Here is a 22,142-nt window from a genome sequence, read left to right on the forward strand (position 1 = left end):
GGAGATTGGACACTACAGGGGAGATCCCAAGTGTCGCAAGCGACCACCAGCCCCAACGGGCGGGAAAAGTCCCGGGGTGAGTAGTATAGCGCTTGGGGTGGAGCTGCCCTTAGATAGGGAAGGGGAGTGGACAGGCCTGACGCTGGTTTCACTCGGGGATAGAGAGGTGGTCCCCGTAGTGTCCCTGCCCCCGAACACTGCTAAATATCAGCAGAGGGTGAGAATTAATGGGGAGGAGGTGGAAGCTCTGAGGGACACAGGGGCCAGCATGACCACTGTCGTGCGGCGGCTGGTGTCCCCGGACCAAGTAGTCCCCGAGGAGTTCCATCCGGCCGTATTGGCTGACGGCAGTATGAGTCACTATCCAGTGGCTCGTGTTCCATTTGAGTGGGGAGGAGTCAGAGGCCTGCTGAGAGTTGCTGTGAGCCCTACCTTGCCTGTGGGGTGTTTGCTAGGGAACGACCTGGAGCACACCAAGTGGAAAGATGTTGAGTTTCACGCTCACACCGAAATGCTGGGATTACCAGGGTGGACTTGCGTCAGCACGCGGTCCATGGCTGCCCGGCATGGAACTCACCCTGGGTTGGAGCCTGGAATCCTGGCCCAACCCAAAACCAAAGATTGAAAGAAGAAGGTGGTAGAGGACATGCCCCGTGAGATGGATGGGGAGGGCGCAGAGGTGCCCCCGGAGTCCGCGGAGGTAGATGTCGTTCCTGTGGAGGACTTGCCGACCCTTTCTGACTGGCATGTGGAAGGAGGGCCTACCCGGGAAGAATTTTGTCAGGCACAAAGGGCGTGCCCCACTCTTGAAGGCATGCGGTGGCAGGCCGAAGCCCAAGTGGCCAGTCAGGAACTGGGAGGTTATCACGTGTATTGGGAGGATGGTCTCCTATACAGTGAGCCCAGGGTGCCGGTACATGGATCTTCGAGGGCCATAGTGGTCCCCCAATGTTACCGGGCCTTTCTGCTGGAGTTAGCGCACGAGATACCCTTAGCCGGACACCTGGGTCAGGACAAAACCTTTGCACGGTTGGTCCCCCATTTTTATTGGCCCAGGATGAGGATTGCATCAGACACCTTTTGCAAGACCTGCAAGTCTTGTCAGGCTAGTGGGAAGACGGGGACTAAGTTGAAGGTCCCGTTGGAACCGCTCCCCGTGGTCGGGACCCCTTTTGAGAGGGTCGGTATCGATATTGTTGGGCCATTGGACCCTCCGACCGCAGCGGGACACCGGTTCATCTTGGTTTTGGTGGACCACGCCACAAGGTACCCAGAGGCTATTCCTCTGAGGACCATCACTGCACCGGTGGTGACGCAGGCACTGTTGGGGATTTTTACCCGAGTGGGATTCCACAAGGTCGTGGTGTCGGACAGAGGCACCAATTTCATGTCGGCCTACATGCAGGCCATGTGGAAGGAGTGTGGGGTGACCTACCGGTTCTCCACTCCGTACCATCCCCAGACTAACGGACTTGTAGAGCGCTTCAATAAGATATTGAAGGGGATGATCCGAAGCCTACCAGAGGGCTTGAGGCGTAAATGGGACGTCCTCCTCCCCTGCTTGTTATTCTCCTATCGGGAGGTACCGCAGAAGGGAGTCGGGTTCAGCCCGTTTGAATTGCTCTATGGCCATCCCGTTAGGGGTCCCCTCAGTTTAGTGAAAGAGGGGTGGGAGAAGACTTCACAGAAGCTTCCCCGTGACATTGTCAGCTACATGCTGGCGTTCCGCAGCCAGATGGCCAAGCTGTGGAAGGCAGCCACAGAGAACCTGGAGGCTAGCCAGACCGTGATGAAGGAGTGGTATGACCGCAACGCTCGGACGGTCGAGTTAGACGTGGGACAGAAGGTGTGGGTTATGGAACCTGGGGAGCTTTGTGCCCTCCAGGACTGGTGGACTGGCCCGTTCGACATTGTGGAGCGGCGAGGCCAGACCACGTACGTAGTCGATATGAAAACCCCCCGTCAGCCCCTCAGGGTGCTCCACGTCAACCGCCTGAAGCCGCACCATGAGCGATCAGAGCTTGCTCTCCTTATGGTGACGGATGGGAGCGAAGAGGAAGAGAGTGAGGCTCTTCCTGACCTTCTAGCGGTACAAGAGAAGGATGGTTTGGTGGAAGGTGTAGTCGTCTCCCCATCCTTGACCCCAGAGCAACAGAGGGACTGTCGCCATGTCCTGGGACAGTTCGCCTCGTTGTTCTCCCTCACGCCTGGAATCACTCATCTGTGTACCCATGATGTGGACACAGGGGACAGCCCCCCGGTGAAGAACAAGTCTTACCGGCTCTCTGACCGAGTGAAGGATAGCATCCAGCGTGAGGTGGCAAAGATGCTGGAGCTGGGGGTGATAGAACCTTCCAGCAGCCCGTGGGCTAGTCCAGTGGTGTTGGTGCCGAAAGCGGCCCCACTGGGTACGACACCGGAGCTGCGGTTCTGTGTGGACTACCGGGGGTTGAACTCTGTCACGAAGACAGATGCTCACCCCATCCCACGTGCAGACGAGCTGGTGGACCGGCTGGGAGCAGCCCGGTACCTCAGCACCATTGACCTGACATCCGGATATTGGCAGATTGCCATGGCCGATGGAGCACGGGAGAAGACAGCGTTCTCCACCCCCGAGGGCCACTACCAGTTTCGAGTGATGCCCTTTGGGCTCAAAAATGCTCTGGCCACATTCCAGCGGTTAGTGAATCAGGTACTATCTGGCCTGGAGTCCTTCTCAGCGGCCTACCTGGATGACATAGCTGTCTTCAGTGGCACCTGGGAGGACCATCTGCAACACCTCCAGGAGGTATTGCAGGCGCTGCAACGCGCTGGCTTAACAATTAAAGCCAGCAAGTGCCAGATTGGACAGGGATCTGTCGTGTACCTGGGACACCTGGTGGGCGGAGGTAAGGTGCAAGCCCTCCAGGCCAAAATAGAGACCATCTTGGCTTGGGAGCCCCCCAAGACCCAAACAGAGGTCCGAGCTTTCCTCGGCCTCACTGGGTATTACCGCCGGTTCGTCAAGGGATATGGCACCATCGTAGCCCCCTTGACGGAATTGACCTCAAAGAAGCAACCTCGCAAGGTCATTTGGACAGCTGCAAGCCAAGAAGCCTTTGACACGCTGAAACAGGCGATGTGTACCGCTCCAGTACTAGCAACACCAGATTTCAGCAAGGAATTTATTGTACAGACAGATGCCTCAGAGCACGGCATAGGTGCGGTGCTCTCACAACTCAATGCCGAGGGCCAAGATCAACCTGTGGCTTTCATATCCAGAAGACTCCTCCCTCGGGAACGGCGATGGAGCACCATTGAGAGAGAAGCTTTCGCGGTGGTCTGGGCACTGAAGAAGTTGAGGCCATAACTCTTTGGCACTCACTTCCTTATTCAGACCGACCACCGGCCCCTTCGCTGGCTCATGCAGATGAGAGGCGAAAACCCCAAGTTGTTGAGGTGGTCCATTTCCCTACAGGGGATGGATTTTCGGGTGGAACATCGGCCCGGAGTTGACCACGCCAATGCTGACGGTCTCTCCAGGTTTTTCCGCCTTAGTGATGAGAACTCCCTAGAGGTTGGGTAGCTCTCCCCTCTTTCGGCTGGGGGGGACGCATGTTGGACCTATCAGCCCTAGGGTGGTCTCCCCTTCCATTTTTGTATCGTGCCTCATTTTTTTCCACCCTCATTTTTATGTTGGACTAGGTCTCCGGGCGCCTTTTCATTGCCAATCAGTGTTAAGGTGCAGGTGCTCCCTTCTCCCAAGATGGCTGCCACAGGCCCCTGCTACTGCAGAGTGGTCTTTCATAGTAGCACCCTAGCTGCCAGGAGCTGGTTTGAACCCCACAACAATGTTGCGACTCCAGCCCGCCTTTTTGTCCCATAGGTAGAGTGGGGAAGCTCCTGGAATGTGCTGGAACCTTCTAGAAGGGGGGTGTGGTTTTTCTTTTGCCGCCTTGGCCAGAGGTCACCTGACCTAGGGCTACTTAAGAGAGGGAGGGAAACTTTTGTGGTGAGTTGGCCATTGGGGTGAAGCAGAGCTGGAAGAATCCACCAGGAGTGTAGGCGGTAGGGCCTAGCCAGGGACTTATACCTCTGAGAGTGACAGGATTTAGGTGCTGCCTCTTAAGTGAGTGAGGGACCCTGTGAAACCCACTGATCTTGCCCAGCAGTAGGAGGACCCAGAGACTCTCTGCCCAGCCTGACTAGGAAGGATCTAGTCGCCCTCCCCATTCCTAACCCCCTGTAACAGAACCCCTTAAGGGCGCCAGATACATCTGCGCCAACAAGACCTTATCTGACATCTAAGAACAGAAACTTACAAGCCAGCACTGAGACTGCGTGTCCAGACTGAACTCTAAAAACTATTCACCAAGCACTGAGACTGCGTGTCCAGACTGAACTCTAAAAACGATTCACCAAGCACTGAGACTGCGTGTCCAGACTGAACTCTAAAAACGATTCACCAAGCACTGAGACTGCGTGTCCAGACTGACCCCTGAGCCCTGATGCAAAGCTGACTGGAGAACCACCGGGGATCGACCAGGTATTAGCGCTGTGACCCCTGCGCTCCCTGCCCTGGTCTGGGACCCCCGGCAGCGTGCTCCGCTGAGCACAGAACCCCATCCTTAATTTGAGCCTCCCCTGGTGACGACGAAGCCAGCGCGCTCACCGCCGTGGCCTGGAGGCCTGGAGAAGTGCCCTGCCGTGTCACGAGGCCCGCGGAGAAGCCCGGGGCCCCGTCGCAGCTGCGTGAGGAGGTGTGCGAGGCCGGGGCTGAGTTCCCCCATCATCGTGGGAGCGGACGCCTGCTGACGCCGAGATCGAGGTAAGCCCGGAGGCTGAGATCGCCCCCGGTGCGCCCCCTGCGGGTTGGGAGCCACACCGCACCCTTAGCCGGGTTGCCTCTCCGTGGGCTTCCCCCCCCCCTGTCTTCACGATGGAAGAGACCCCGCCGAGGGATCCTTTCCGTGTGCCCCCTCGAGCGGTACTGAAGCGCGGTGCCCAACGAACTGCACCGGAGCTCCCCGCTGGAAGCTCCGCTCCAAAGTACTGAGAGTCATTGATCTCGAGTGGCGCTTTATGTTATATGCTCCGCTCCAAAGTACTGAGAGTCATTGATTCCGAGTGGCGCTTTATGTTATATGCTCCGTCCCAAAGTACTGAGAGTCATTGATTACGAGTGGCGCTTTATGTTATACGCTCCGCTCCAAAGTACTGAGAGTCATTGATTACGAGTGGCGCTTTATGTTATACGCTCCGCTCCAAAGTACTGAGAGTCATCGATTACGAGTGGCGCTTTGTTTTTACATGCCCTGCTTTCAAGTGTTACGTGCTATCAAGTCCGAGTAGCGCGCTGTTATTCATGTGCCAGGTTGAAGTGTTACGTGCTATCAAGTCTGAGTAGCGCGCTGTAATTCCTGTGCCATATTGATGTGTTAACCGCTATTGATTACGAGTAGCGCTCTGTTATTTATATTCCCTATTTACAGTGCTATGTGCCAGAGATCACGAGTAGCTCTCCATGCTAGGTGCCCCGTTCTGAGGTCGTCACCGGTTAGCGCGCCCAACGCGCGTGTGCAGCTACGTGAGTGGTAGTTGTGCCCCAGGCAGTACTGTCATTTCATGAATTACATATGTGGTAGAAACAGCCTTTATAGCTCCTGACTGATATGTACATCGCTAGCTATTGTGTTATCCGCATATGAAATGTACTGCTACCTCATGAACTGCATTTAACGTGATCTACTTGTAAAAACTTGAGTATTTACATAATTCCTACAGTGTGGCGTCACTTATTGTGTGTGTTCCTCGTCGCATGTGAGGTGCGTGTTGTATGGTTGCTTTACACACAGACCTTTGGTGGCCCGACCGCTCGTGTCACGTTACTGCCCCTTAGGGCCTGGAGACCCCAGGTCCTACAGTCTCCCACTCTCCGGTCTTGCATTCATCCCTTCCTTCACACTCTTCCATCCATCTCTCCATCATTGAGTCTTTCCAACCATCCATCCATCCATCTATCCATTCACAATGCTCTACAACACATATTATAAACTTTAACAAAGCCAATAGCTCTGTCTAAAACCTATTGCCAATGCTTGTTTAGCACTGTCGACTGTTCAATATGTTTTGTAAAAAGGAAACTAACAAAGGGGTCAATTCACAACAAAATCTTTTGTTTTTAACTTCACTTTGTGCTTGTTTCCGATTGCATTAGTTGGTGTGCAGCCTTGTGCTCTTTGTAGGATTGCACAGGAGAGCTTTGATGCTGAACTTGGAGAGCATTTTATGCATACATACAATGTGTATCAACGGAGTTAAGATAGTGTTATGAGTGTCTGTTGATTATATTAGAGAATTTGCAAGAAATAAATGGTGTACGTGTACTGAGGTTTTTCCACTCTCTGGCATTTTTGCTCGGGCAACAGAAACAAGAGGAAAACACAACCTGTTGAGGAGGCAGAAGGGGCAGGAACAGGGGAACACCTCGTGCACAGAGGGAGAGGAGAACGAAGGGGCAGCGAGGGGCAGTGGTGTGGAGAGAGGATGATTGGGAGTCTGAGGGCAGGGAGACATCATGTGGCGAGACTGTTGGAAAGAGTGAGATGTGGCAGTATTGTTAATGATGGAAAGAGTTGTTACCAACAGTGAATGGCACTTACCATTTAAATCTTATATTGCAGGTATTAAAGATTGGGGGGATGCACATCATTTGATATTGATAACCCTGGATTTCAAAATCGCTCACATATAAAATAGCAAAGCGCTGAAAGCAGAACACTGGACAACGTTTCTCCGACATACTTTGGCCTGCTCTACAGACCCGCGGGCTGCTTCTGAGGCAGAACATGTTCCTCAGACAGCCTCTGATTTCTGCCCAGCAGTGGAGAGGTCCATGCTCCGCACAGAGGGGTCTGCCCTGTGCCCGGCTAAGGAGATATAACTCAGAGTGGCACGGCACAGCTTGTAAGGCGAAGGCAGGAGCATGAGGCATGAGTGGATGTCATGAAATTGGCTGGCTAGTTCTTTGCGACCCTGCAAGCGAAAATGTGACCTGCAGATGCAGCAGCGATGAAAGCAACATAGAGAGCGAGAGGGCGGGGAAGGGGAGCCAAACAAGAAACAAGCCTTCTTATTATCAGCTGATAATTGATTGAGTCACATAAAGCTGAAGACGGAGGAAGCAGCTGTGCGGGAGAAGAAGTGAAAACAAGCGCTGTGCATGCAATACTTTTAAAAAACAGTTCCTTAAAAGCAGATAGGCACACTACTTGGTCACCGGGAAACTAATAAGAGAACCACACAAGGAAAAACAGAAAACAGTATGCAACAACCAATAGAAATGCAGGAAAAGTACGTGGCAAGCACAGTACCGGATGAAAAGCAAGGAAAGCAAGGGGGTGGGATGTAAGCCCCATTTTAAGATTTATATGAAATTCAATAGATTTCACAAGCACAGTGCAAGCACCAGTCGCAGCCAGCATGGCGTGGGGTCGCACAGGGAGGGGAGGTCACGTGGGAGAGGTTCATAAAAAAAAATAATAATAATAATAATAATAATTAAACCTACCTTTCCACCAGGCAGGTCCCACGTCTTCTCTGCTCTCCTGCTCACAGTAACAGGAAGCAGAAGCAGGCAGCCAGGCTCCCCCCCATAAGCCAATCACAACCCTGCAAACAGCGTTGTGATTGGTCGGGACATCACCCAGCCAGGGGCTTATGGGGAGGCTATCTTCTCCATGCAGGCTGCAATGCAGCCCACATGGAGAAGGGCAGAGTGCACATGACTGGTTTGGGTGGCCCCAGGGTGCTGACCAAACAGTCTTTGCACACACAGGAGTGGGTAGGCACACCACTCCTAGCCCCGCCCACTGAAAGTTATTACCATTTTATGTTTCTGCTTCTCACACTCAGAGAAAGCAATGTGGCGACGCTCCTCCGACCTAGTGGAGGAGCCGGCCCTGGCAAGCACTGTGCAGGCGAAACCTAAAAAGACTCCGAGACATGAAAAGAAATGCGACAATGGAAAAAACGGAAAGAGAGCGGCAGCCATTTTTAATGCATATTGAGAGAAAAGGAGGCAACATTAACGGAGCTGTCACAAGGAGAAAAGAGGATCTTACCTGCATATAGGCTGGAATGAACTTATTAGTAAAATATAAATTGGTGATGATCAATTAATATTCGTTATTAAATAATGCAGTTTATAACTTTGATTTACTCCACAGATATTGTATTTATATAATAATCCTCATGAAGAAGGTGTTTATATCTCTAAAAAGCACACACGTGGACAGCTAAAAATGCATTAGGAATTGCATACAAGGATCTTTTGAAAAACATAGGAATTCATGAACATCACTATAAACCAATCCAGTAATTCATTGCATATGAGGACATATGTTTGCACGGGTACAAATTTTCCAAACTTAGGTGGCAAATAATAATATTAACAGAAACCTTTTGGATTAGAAAATCACTATGCTAAGTGATAAAGTATGTAACACAATATTTTATTGTTTATTGTTTATTTCATGCTAAAAAAGGAAACCATTTTGTTGGGAGAAACTCAACTCACCTAGTGTGGGTACATATTCTGAAACAACTGCACATTGAGAACATGCTTCTGGTAGAATTGTTTGAGCTCATGACTTGGAGTGATAGTGGGAGACCAGAGTCCCCTGTCTCCTTTTACCTCTGCCATCCATTCGACATAGCTGCACTGATCTCGATGCCGGAATTAATGAACACCTCGTGGGTGCGATGAATTGAATTATTACACACACAGAAGAAATCACTTTTGTTGATGATGAAGTCTCCATCATGTAAGTCCATTCACGCGTTGGTTCAGTATAAGGTATTACCTTCCCAAAATATGTTTTCTCTTGGAAAACAGTGTTGATACTTTTTTTCTGTATCCTAAAGCATTAGGTTCTCCATTAGAGGATTGTTGGAATGTAAAACCAGCAAAAGAAATGGCAGATTTACCATTCTATTCTTGGGTGCCACCTATACACTTTTTTAGCGAGAGAGACAGCAGATGCCCCTCCAAAGGAAACTCATTTAATCTGTCATTTACCCCTCCAGTGTGCAGGTGTAATTCTGTCAGTAATGGTGGCTGTTAAGCTGTTTTATCTTCAATAACTCATGCGGGACAATGCCTGGTAAAGTTATCTCCGGTCTATTTCCATACTGTTTCACACATTACTCATCTATGGTGAGCTAAAGAAAGGTGGATATAGAGAATACAAAAGACAACCAGATGAACAAGAGTATAGAGCCACAGCTAATTTTATTGAGCAACTGGTCAGATTTACATTGTGAGTTGTTTCACATTTGACTAGTGTGCTATACATCTCCCACATTGCATAATATATCAAGTTTAGAAAAGTTTACAAAAACTACAATTGCTATAATATACAGTGTAAGAAATTAAATCCATTCCCAAAAATGATCATAGTTTAAACTGTTTAAGGGTTCTTTGGGGAAACAACATGTATACTCTCCATGACAAAAAGAACAAGGATCAAGCATTTCTTGCTGAATATGAATATAAAGTGAACAACTGAACCTTTGTTCATTTTCCCACTGCAATATGGTTTCCAAACTTCCAAGTCAAGTATTGTTCTTATTACAGGGTTACCCATTTCTAATCATTCCTTTACACCAAGCAGACCTTAACAAAACGTTAAACCCTCTAATTGGAAACAGTCATTACAACTCGATCATAACCACATATGATCATTACCATGCATCTTTTACACTGAAAATGCCTTTATCACGCATGTCCGTTACCACGAATCATTTACCATGAATATGCTTTTTCCACATGAATAGCATCTGTTACCACGCAGGCCAAAACAAGGCGTGGCTTAATAATGCAGTCACTACCATGACTGTGTTGTTACCAAGAGTTCCATTACAACACACCTCATTACAACAACTTGCTTTAGGGAGGCTCTGGACTTTGGAATAGTTTAAATTACTATTCCAACTCCAGTTGGTGTATCAGTAGGGAAGGTGTTGGACTTAAAATACAACACCAGTGCAACACCACATTCCCTAAAGCAGGTAATGACTTGCGTTGTAATAGAACTTGTGGTAACGTTGCAGTTGTGGTACTAACTGCGTTGTAAAGGCACTACTTTGTAATGCCTGCGTTGTAATAGATGTTTCCCTTTCCACACATGCCTTTACTACCAAATCGGGAATGCGTGGTAAAGGCATGGCATGTTCGTTGTAAAGGATGCATGGTTATGACTGCATTGTAGTGGAAGCACCAGGAACCACTCCTGCCCCCACTGTCCTCTAGAGGTGGATGCCCCGCCCTCGACATCCACCCAGAGGTAAAGGATTTTAGGTTACAGGGCTGGGCGGGAGGCTGCGGTAGGGGTCAGTTTTAGGGCTCAGGGCCAGGAAAAGGGGTCGTTTTTGTGTTCAGGGCTAGTGGAAGTGTTTTAGGATTCAGGGCCAGGCACTTGGCTCTCCATGATGCACACCAGCCCGATGGGCCTCCAATTTGGCAGGCGCCAGGCTGTTTCGCCGGTGGCATACCACAAACAGGCGTTCTCCAGGAGGCTGAGAAGAACACCGCTAAGCCTCACCCTCTGCCTTCAAGGGTTAGTGGCAAGTTCTGTTTGGGATCGAAGCCCCAGGACAGTCTCAGTGGACCCGGCAAGACGATGGACTGGAGGAGGGTGGGGGAGATGGAGCAGACTAGAGACGATGACAGAAGGAGAAATTGGAGGCATGGGGAGTCGACGACCAATGAAAAGTGAAGAAATGGGGGACATTGAAGCACAGTAATGGTAGGTAACGGCATTATGGTTGTGAGTTATTGTGTGTGCTTGTGTCAATTTTTATATGCATATGTTTTTACCATTCATGCCTTTACAACGAAAGTTTCGTAGAAAAGGCATGAGTGGTAAACCTATATGCGTGGTAAAAATGTTCCTTGTAAATGCTTGCGTGGTAATGACGCATGCATTGTACTGACGGCAAACTAAAGGCATGCCTGGTAATTGCCCACGTTGTTCCGTCATACGACCGTCAGACAAGAGGCAGTGAGAGTGCCACAGGAGGATGGAGCTGCATTTTACCCTAACATTCAGGTGAGATGTGAGAGGTTGCTCACGCTTCCATAGAGATCACTATTAGCCCACAAGAGGATGGTTGTGAGCTGCCCAGCCACAGAATGCTCCTGTTGCAGGCCTCTAATTATACATTTAGCCAGCAAAAGGAGCACACTAATTAGCTGATCAACTCCCAACATTCTACTCCAAGTGCTAATATAGCAAATCAATATAATAATAACAGTAACCATAAATGCAATATCAGCAACGTAAGAAAACTGTCAGGATACTGCAGAGACTACACTTAAAGATTATCTGAACAGCAACAAAAAAGATGGAAGTATAGGTATTAACTCCTTATTCCTTAATAACCTTTATGAAGTCACCACATCCATGACATTTGTTTTTGATCATTTGCTGCTGGCTTGCATTAAGGAAACACCGCATAAAGTTAGCCTTTTACGCCTAGAGATGTCTGATTCAGGCTACCTCATATATGCTGCAAAACAACTGTGGTTGCACTGAGAACGTATGTCTGTTTTGAACTAAGTAGTGCAGCTTCTTAGACATTCCCCGATGAGAATAATTCAGCATACACCATTGAAAGAGGTCTCACAGTTGTTTGAAGTGAATAATGCTCAGACGATGTGCAGTTGAGAAAGTATCTATGCTACTGTCACCTTGACTTCATGACTACTTCAATCACAGGCTAGCCCTCCCAGGACATCTAGTTAGCCAAATTTTGCAGCCTCAAAACAAAAAAACTGAAGCCTAATACGGCAAAATTTGAGGCATGTTTGCGACCAGAACAACATGTGCCGTCACAACAAATATTGTGGCTCACATGCAATGCCTGCAAACCATCATCTGCCTTGCAGCAGAAGAGAGCTATAAACAGTGATGTCTAGACTGGTGCCAGTGAGGGCATATTTCACTTTTAAAGCTGCTCTCTCTCTAGCACCAAATTGACATCTCGCTTCCCAGCATGAAATTCATGGTGTTGGAGGGAGCTGTAACTGTATCCCTCTTCACCCTCCTTGCACCTTAATTTAAGGTGGCAGGATGTCAGAAGTGGAGAAAATAAAAGCCCCCTGCAACAGTGAGTCCTTACTGCAAAGGAGGCAGAGAGCAGGAAAAGAGTTTCTAGTGGGGTGGGGCAGAGAAAAGGATGCCAGCGACAGAGAGGGGCAAGAGGATGAATGGCATGTGAGGAGGGGGAGCAAGAATAACAGACAAGCATTTTCAATGCAATAGGTCTCGCTTTAGTGAAAGTTTGAGCTATTGGTGTTGCAAATGATAATGTTTGTTAGATTTGTTTTTGGTCAAAAAATATCCCAGCAGTAGCATAAGTAATAAAAGAAAATCTACGCAGCAGGGAAAGGGTGCAGTACCACAGGCTGTTACTAGGTGTCACTGTGGAGTTGTAGAGGGACCTCTATTAGCCACATAAGGTACTGTACCCTTAATAATTAGAATGAAATTAATAGAAGCTATTCTTTACAGGCCCAGTTTATTGTTTAAAACATATGTTCATTTTGGGGATTTATTTCACAATGTGTCTTTGTGTTGAACATTAAAATATTAATGGGGAAGTGCCTCAGAAAACTGTTTCTTCAACATCTGAAACAAAAGCACTTTTGTGGTGCTTTTTGGGGAGTGGCGAGGGGAGGAGATCTCTGCAATCAAAAGGCCAATATGAATGACTGGACACAGCATGCTCTACAAAAAAGTTATTTTGAATATTTATTGGTGGCCAATTAATTATGTTTGGTGCAAAACTTGGAAAGAAGTCATCTCACTGAGATTTGTATTTCCGTGAGCAGGATTACAACGATTAGTGACAAGTGTATGGTAGCCACACTAGCACCATAATGTGCACTCACACCTATTGCATCCGTAGTGTGGGCGGCCACAAACAGCCCCATGGCCCGGTTCAAGGTTTTGCCGACAGCCAGAGCAGAAATCAAGACCTTTTCATTATTTAGATCACAGTTTTATTTCTGCAAAATCGGTGGGGGATGACAGGGGCAATAAGACGAGATGCATAAACAGGGGGATACACGAGAGGAGACCGAGAAGGATGAGTGGGAGCAAGAGCAGGTGTGGAGAAAGGAGATGATGGCGGGAGATGTGATTGTAGAGGAGGAGAAGCATGACGAGCAACAGGTGCTGCTGCTGAGAGGGGAAAAGCAGATGAACGGGGAAATAGTATACGAGAGAGGAGAATAGAACAAATGTGTGAGAGAGAAGATGTGTGAGCAGGAACTGGCAGGAGAATGTGCTAATGGAGAGCCAAGTGATAGGAGTGAGGCTATGAACAGAGAGGGTGGAGTGATGCTGCAAGGGCAGCTAAGGAGGTGTGCCTAGGGGCGTGGATGGGGGAGAGGGGGTAGAGGGGGCCGGTGTCATGGTGAGCGGAGGAAGCTGTGACATGTCTACATTTACATATTGACCCTTCCGAAGATGTCTTACCACAGCCTGCAAATATGTGGTACCTTTGGTTCTCCAGCATGAGCTAGATAAGGTTTGTTACAGGAGTTCTTGTGAAAAGAAAGACAAAACAGATGAATCACCCTGAAAGGAATGTGTTCTGGAAACTCCCTCAGAACTACTGAAAAAAAGCAGTGTTGTGAGGATGCAGTACCACACCCTGTCACTAGGCATCCTTTGGGACCTCTTTTGTCCACAGAAGACAGCATTGTATACAATTCTCCACAGAGCCAATCCTTGCTCAAGATTGGATTGCTTTCATGTCAATCTCACTTTCCTCGCTTCTATTAGTTGCTTTCCTTCCTATCTGTCTTTGGCCCGCACACAGGAGCTTTTTTGCTTTCACTGGCCATAGATTTGTCCTCCTCAACCTTATCATTACAAACAGACCACGTTTAATCATCACATTTGCTGACTTTTAGTGCCACCTAGTGGTAACTAGAAAAAATGCATCAGAAACGTATGACCCTGCAGACATTGACCGCTAATTGTGATGATTTTCAATTCATGTTAGGAATGGGTGGGTATTGATGCTTCCCTGTCATTATGCGCAGTGTCATTTTGATGAACTTGGCTACTATTGAATTTAAATGCAAGATGATAAGTGAAAGAATAATAACTACCTCTGTAACTTTAATTGAAACACGACTGTCCTGGCACTGTGTAGTTAGGAATATTCATCCCTACTTAGTGCTTCAGAGTTGTAGTGTTTCTGTGTACTGTGCATCACTATGAAGTATTGGAATATTTCATTACAGCTTAGCACATCCTTTAACACCTACATTTTTATCAAAAACATTTTGCAAATAATGCAGTAAAATTAACTGTTAGGTAACTTTTTTTTTGTCTATAAAATTGTGGCTGTAATCCACTGAATCATCATTTTAAATGGAGTTTGACTCCTTGATGCAAAGTGACACTGATATTAAATTATTTTTTTAGGCTGTTTTTGATTCCGGTCATGGAGTGGACTAGCACACCGGTTGAAACGTTGTGTTTAGTACACGAGGTCAGTTAACAGCTATCACGGAAAAAGCTAGGCCTGGAAACATGGGGTCCAGGGCTGACTCTAGGGTGATGCGACCGATGCCATCTCACCGGGCCCTGACTTTGGGAGGGGTGGTAGTGAGGTGCCCTGTTTGCAAGTGCATTATAGTTTTAAAAGCACCTGCGGCGGCGTTGCTTGGCTCCAGTAATTTTTATATAACAATAAAAATGTCAAGATAACTCTGGTGATTAATGTTCTTACTGGAGTGAGATTGGAGTTTTGTATAGTGGAAGGTATGCCTCATCATAAAGTAGCTCAGAGGGTTAATATGTCTGATGCAAAGGATGTGTCCCATGCAGATCACAAAGTGCATATAATGTAAATAGGTCAGTGATTTGTCAGAGAGATCCTTTAGTTACTTGCAGTGTATAAGTTAAAATCCTAATACAGAACAGTGAGCTAATAACTGTAATCGAAGAGCTGCATGAAAACTGCAAGGTATAGATTAGAGCGTTATGATTTACCCCCAGTTTTTTATTCTAATGTTGCAAAAAGGGTTCATTTCGGTAAAAAAACAATCAATCATTATTATTAACCCCTTCAGTGCCCATGACGAGCTGGACTCGTCATGGGCTGCGGTGGCGCTGTGCCCATGACGAGTCCAGCTCGTCATGAACTCCGCCCGCTAATGCAAAGCGCGGCACTGGGCGGGGAAAGGGGCGGGCATGCAAGGGGTTAAATGTAACCCCCAACCATGTTGTTAGGTTTTAAATACCGAGTTTGAGCTACGTTTTAAATACCGAATTTGTGCCTTTCCAGACCAAGGACTCTTAAACTATGCTGTCTATCAATATGGATGACGTGTCTCCTACACCGTGTACTCCTCTGTCTTATGTAATATTCTTATACACTGATTTACACACACATGATTGATTGTCTCTGTGTAATCTGTGTGTGATGATAAGTGCTATGTCACCCTACACTGGTTTGAGTGGCGCTATAAACCTCATCAAATGCATCTGAGCCAGAGATAGGTTATGGAGACTTGAGGGGCACTGTTAAAGGATGGTAGTGAGGGAATCCGTGGAAAAGGTGGTCATTGGGGGGCGCCAACGAGCATTGCCGGAAACTTTTGTGCATCTGTCAGCACACACACATATAGTGTCTGACTCACTGTGTCTCCCTTACAGTTGTTGAAGGTGAAAGAAGGAGTATTGCCCATGTTCATACCCTTGTCTCTTTCTTCGATTTGTATTATTTTACCTGTGCAGTTTCCACTTCCCTCTTAAGTGATCACGTTGGGTTACGTATCCGACTGGCACCTTTCCCACTCTAGCCTCACATTGCACATTAGATTTTTCCCTCACAGTTTTGGTTCCGCGTGCAATCAAAAATGTATTAGACAGAGAGCATCAACCAGGCGCAGTGTGTGGCTGTCGCCGGCACTCTGTGAGGGTGTACTCCATTTGGCAGCTGTCAGTCATCAGTGACAGGTCCTCTACCTGTATCTGAGTGCTTTGTATCTATCTACATCAGCAAACAGTCCTCCTAAAGAAGGCTACCCAGCAGCAGCAGTTTCCCCTTCTCCAGATGTGTTCCATAACTACACACCACTGCCAGGCAGTGGCTGCACACTATTTTTGGGACTCTTAACTTTCACCAACTTTTCCTGCTTTCTACGCTAGACACGGAATTCCAGGCGTTACATTTTTTGGGGGGCTGGTCTCACTTTTTCCCCCTGCTGTGGTTTCCTTAGTGACGCAGCGAAGACCAATGGAATCCCCACTCCTCCTCCATTCCCTCTCCTATACTGTACCGGGCAATGTATGGGAGCAACAAGAGGTATACCAGTTGTGAACCGAAACGTAAACGCTTTTTTAAGAAGTGATATGGGGTTAAACAGCAGAAGCAGCATTTCACAGATAACTTTGCTGAAATCCATTTAATTCTTTCCTCGTAGTTACCCATGCATGTCTCGCCAGAAGTGGGGATTTGACAGTAAAGCAAAGTTTGCATTTTTTGCTTGTTTCGCGGTACGGTTTATTTCGTGGAATGCGCAGATGTGGTCCTGTCCTCCCTGACTTAGCAGTAGTAACAGAGGCACGCTTTGACATTTGGAGCATAAACGAACCGTCTCCCTGGACCCCCGCCCCAAAGCAACCAGTGCTAGAGGATACCCCCAAATAAAAACAACTGGAGTTGGAGGAGACTTGCCCCCGAGCAAACTGTATAGTGTAATAATGAGGGAGGGGCATGTGTGTGTGTTGGGTTGGCGGAGGAAGGGGTGGTGTCGGACTTGTGATCGCTGCTCACGTGTAATATTATCATTAATATTGTTTAATTCCCCTGCTATGTTGTGTCATATTTGTATAGGGCTGTGATGCTTGATAGAGGCGGATGTGTGCCCAGGGTAATAAAAAAAAGCTACGCGGCTGCCCCAAAGTGGTGGCGCACCGTATTAGTCGGGTCTGCAAATGTTTTTAATGAATAGAGGCGGACGTGTGCTCTTGCACTTTCTATGTCAGGGGCTTTGTTTTGCTGAGCGCAGCCTCTAGCTTCCTAAATAGCTTCCTATATAGTATGTAAAATACAAGCAGGCGCCATGCTAAAACAAAGCGCGCCTGTAAATAAAACATCTGTGCGTGGCGGCCCATGAAGTGGGTGCCAAGTAATTTAAAAAAAACGGAAAAGTAGGCGCCGTGCGACGTATAAAGCATGGCACTCATATACGCTTTATGGGCGTGGAAATAAAGATGAGAGAGGCGCGGGCCTGTGTACATAGTATAACATCAGCACTAATTTTAAAGAAATAGTTCCCAAAGGAACACCAAAACAACTACAGCCTAATAAAACTGTAGTTGACCGGTGCTCCTGAAATAAAAAACGGAAGTCAAGTATCAAGAGCCCCACCAATAAGGGGACAGGATATACAAGCAACGGGGGAGTGAACCAATTGAAGCAGAAGGTGGGATTACACTCCATGTAGAGATTACAGCAGGTCTTGCAGACAGCGCATGCGCGCTGATGCTCAACCTAAATAACGTGTGCTCTGGAGGGAGGGTCAGGAGGATAAGTGACATGAGGGGGAATCAATGAAAAATAGACACCAGGAAAGTGTCTGATAAACTGGTGCTCAAAGGGTACGAGGGCACATGGTGATAGGTATGGAAGAAAACAGTTGCCCACAACAAAATGGCTGCCAAAGGAGGTTGAGATGTTGATATATCGACTGAGTCCCGGCCTCCAGCAGCCTTTTGCTCCTGGCAGCAAGCAGGCTTTGAGCTTCCTAGAGTGTGCTTCACCTCCACAGGATGCTCTATGTGGAAGGATTCTCAAAGGAGGAGAGAAAGGAAAAATACCTCTCTCCTGCCTACCCTCCTTTTATGAATCAGGTCTTTTTTTTTTTTAGATTTTTCAGAGGTTGTTGTAAAATCATGGCACTTTTAGAAAAGTCGCAATTCACTGATTTTTCACAAATTGTGAAATTGCAAAATCCTAAAGGGGCTGAGAGGCTGGTGCCTGCTAATGACATCCTAAAAGTCTGCTGGATGCAGGGGAATGATTCAAAATGGTCAGACGGTACTTCAACAGCAAAATGAACCCGATTTTATTTCAATCCAGAAAATGCAACCAGCGTAATTGATTTATTGTGTAACAGTGACATTTCGATCAATAATACAGAAAATATACAGAAAAACACATGTTATTGTGTTGCATGTTTTTAAAAGTTTGTAATACTTTCTCGATACTGGAGGAAATCCGTCAGTATCTTTGGAAGCTGAAGTTGAGGAACAAGATGTAGTCTGGATCTTCCTATGCAATTCCGAACACATAATCTGCACAGTTGGCAAAGAGTGCAAGGGGTCGCTGGAAGAAAATACAAGATGCGTTTTAAATTATATCCGAAACACAGCCGTGGTCTGGCATTCTCAATGTGGCAGGCAAATATCAGAAAAGAAGCATTCATAAAGTGAAGGTAGCATGGCAACGTAAATATATGGCTCCCTTAGAAACATTGAGAAAAAAAGATAACAGTTACTAACAGAGCAAACAAGAAAGCAAGTGTATAATAACATAAGCGTCTTTCAAACTTTACAGCGTTTACATCCAAAGCTGCCATCAATTTACCAGACTGAGCTAGGGGTTCCCAGAGAAAATGTCTGAACCGTCGTTAAGTGTCTGATATTTGTGTCTGCAGACTTTCCAATACCTGGATCAGAGTGAATTCATCCAGGTCCCTTCTGCTTGAAGTGGCCGGTTTGCATATTGCGCCGAAAGCACATTAGTACCTCGTTCTCTAGTGTTTGCATCAGTGTGTGGATGAACAGAGCTTCCAGGCCGTTGGCTATCAATGAATACCACCGCCTGGGTGAGTACAAGTCTCCAGCTCGGCCCGTACTGGTTTCAGTGTCAGTATGATTTATATCCCTCCACTAATGACGTGAGGGAAATATTTTTTTCTTTTCACTCTATAAGAGCGCATCATTGTCCTTGCTCGCTTGTGTACATTGTTCGCTCCACACCGCTCACACTATTGCTTCCCTCAACACACTGGTATGATCACCTCTCACTAAATGTTGTTGTTTTAAATACACTTTCCTTTTACATTGTTTTTTTAACACCTGCAGCTGTACACAGCTACTGGGTAGTTTGTTTGTATCCATATATGCAGGGGCGTAGCTTCAGGAGGAGGGGGTATTTGGGGTGTTACACCCCCCTAATAAATATATTATTTAATAATTGGGTACAGGAGCTTCCAGTCAGGTATGGTAAAGTGTCTGTCGGATTTCATATGGGATTTTTAAATACTCAGACAAAAACTCACACACTCTCATCTCATGGTTAGTTTACAAAATACTGTGTTTTAAGTAACCATTCACAATCCGCACTCCTTACCTTTCCACTATCCCTTAAGCCCCGTCATGCGCTGCATCTCATACAGTGATTAACATGATATGCCAGCGTGATTTTCAGAAAATATGAAGCTCACCTCCCCCCCAGTCGTACTGATCAAGCTACGATCCTGCATATGTGTGGCATTCAGAGGCGCAACTAGAGCCAAATTTCGGGGGGGGGGGGGGGAGGTCTAAGAAAAAATGTCGGGGGGGGGGGCTGAATCCTTAAGGCAGAGTGGAGCTGCAGGGCCTCTTAGAAGGGGTGAAAACACAAGCAAGGCCTCATTAACATGCAAATGGACTTTTAAAGACCTGTGAAGTGCTTGGGTGCGGCTGTGTGTGTACCCGGGAAGCTGTCTCATCCCAGGCTGCCACAGATGAGGGGGGGGGGGGGGCTGAAGCCCTTTGAGTCCAATGGGTGTTGCGCGCCTGGTGGCATTCATAAATACTTTGTTGATTTACCATTCAAAAAGGGCCATCAGCTATCAGTAAGTGTACATTAGCATATAAAGAACAAAAACTAAGATGGCCACTGGTGCATCAGCATGCATGCACGCACAGATTTGCCAACCTTTGATACATTTCAGTGTGAGGACGGGGCGGGGCCTTAAAGGGGGTGGGGCCTCATAGCGAGAGCTACCTAAGAGGCACTCTACCCTCCACCAAGCCCACCACACACTCCCCACCTTCCCCAAAAAAATACGGTCAGGAACGCTGTTGACAATATCCTGGGGCGTTTTTACACCTCTTAATGGACATCGACTGCTTACAGCTGCAAAAGACAAGCTGGGAAATCCACTATATGCAGTAGTTTCCACTCGTCTTGCTTGCCACCGTGTGCTTTCGGCTCCTCACTGGGTGATCATGCGAGGAGAGCCAAAATCGTCTGACACATGGTGGCAGGTCTGCACATGTGGCCATCTTGCAATACTTTTTCTATATTAGAAAAAAATATTCAAAGATGGTCATCCATGCGTGCAAATGCTAGGGCATTTGGGCTGTAGCTTGGAATGGCTGGTGGTACATCAGCATACATGTGCATCAGTGCACACACAAAAGCAGCCATCTTGAATGCTTTTTTCCCTTTAAGAAAAAACAATCCAAGATGGCCACCAGTGCATGCACAGACAGACATTTTGGAACGATTTCCATCATCACCTAAGACAGAAAGCATTGCAAGATGACCGCCTGTGCATGTGGATGTGTGTAGATGCACTGGCAGCCATTTTGGAACATATTTTGCTCGATGCCAAAGCAAACAAGCATCAGCAAAGGCTCATTACAAGCAAAAATCACTGTCTTTGCTAATGCTTGTTTTTTCAATTGTACTGCTGGGGGATTCGAGGGAATCAAAAGGTCCTGAAGATTTCCCAGACATATTCATGTTATGTGCAATGCAGATCAGGTCTCAAACCTCTCAGAGAAATTTGAGGTGGATTCAAGCGAGGAAAAGACAGAGATAGGGAAGAGAAAGTGAGGGGTAGGGGTGGAAAAAGACAGTAAGCGATTGAGCATAAATGCTTGTTACTGCACGATGCTAGGGCCAGACTTGCTTCAGAAGAGTAATAAGTACATGAGAAATAAATGATACTGCTCTAGTGTCTAAAACCAACACATGCACATTCTATTTTACATGATAGTATCTCTGCTTCTTGAGGACTGAATGTTTTGTAGAAACAGAAAAACCTGTGCTATTTCAAAGATCTCTGTAACCTAACGGATCCCTCTACAACATAAAGCCTAATTCAGTGAGTTCTCTATCTCCCGAGGAATACCTCTGCAGGAGAATGAACAGGTAACATAGGGACTGAGCTTCAAATGAGGATTCATCCTTGCTCTCAGGGTCATCCTAAGCAACTCAGGTGGTTGATCTGTAGCAGTGTCATCTTATTATAGGGGCAATGCAACTAGAGCCAAACATCAAACCCCAGATTGCCAGGTCTGTGTGGTGTGAGCCCCAGCTTGCGCTAGCTGAGTTATCTAGCTAGCTGAGCTCTGCCATGTAAATTCTTTCTCACCTGAGGGCTAGCTCTGCTGTCTAAATAATCACCTGTAAGATCTACATAACCTGAGAGATAGCTCTGCTTTTGAAATCCAAGCATGTATGATCGTGTTATTTGATGGGACAAATCCATATGTTATGTAGCTCTTGATAGATAGCTCTTCTGTTTAAAGCCGGTCTGGTCTGTTCACCCTGAGTTATATAGCCCTAATTGGTCTGTGCATCCCGTGGTATTACCCTTGTACCCCGTGGTGTTACCCCTGTTTATCAGATAGCCAGATCTGTGCAGCTTACAAGAGAGCTGTGCTAACTAAGTCAAGAGCCTGTCAGATAGCTCTGCTCTCTACATTTTGACCCTGTTCATATAAGCCAAGGGACAGATCTTTCCTAAATTATCATAACTATTGAATTCTGAGTTTTCTTTGTGGCGGCTCTGCTGACGATTGCCAAAGCCTTTCAATTCTGCCATGTGAGGATTAGCTGTGTTACCTAAAGCAAACAGTTGTAAGAATATTTTAAACCTACTTATAACATATTTGCACTGTGATGAATATCTCTGCTATATGAAACCTGAACCTGCGTTTTATTGTACGTCTCCTTAGTAATAGCACTGCTGTTTAAAGTCACAGCCCTTTGGTCTATATACACTGGAGTATAGACATTCTGCCTAAGGACTAAGGCTCTCAGACCTGTGTAACCTTGGAGACGCCTCTTCC

The 22,142-nt window shown here is 47.0% G+C and overlaps 1 protein-coding gene across 4 annotated transcripts in view; it reads right to left on the reverse strand.

Annotated features, from left to right (window-relative positions):
* Positions 1-18,120: 18,120 nt before the first annotated feature.
* The window catches only part of ASB5 (ankyrin repeat and SOCS box containing 5), a 576,687-nt gene continuing 572,665 nt past the window's right edge, over positions 18,121-22,142 (reverse strand). For all 4 annotated transcript variants that reach the window (XM_085641860.1, XM_085641862.1, XM_085641863.1 and 1 more), the window contains exon 7: positions 18,121-18,396. In XM_085641860.1, coding sequence (XP_085497986.1) covers positions 18,251-18,396 — 146 coding nt within the window. In that variant the 3' untranslated portion in view covers positions 18,121-18,250. The remainder of the gene's footprint in view (positions 18,397-22,142) is intronic.

The sequence above is a fragment of the Triturus cristatus genome, chromosome 2_2, assembly GCF_964204655.1.
Source record: "Triturus cristatus chromosome 2_2, aTriCri1.1, whole genome shotgun sequence".
NCBI lineage: Eukaryota > Metazoa > Chordata > Amphibia > Caudata > Salamandridae > Triturus > Triturus cristatus.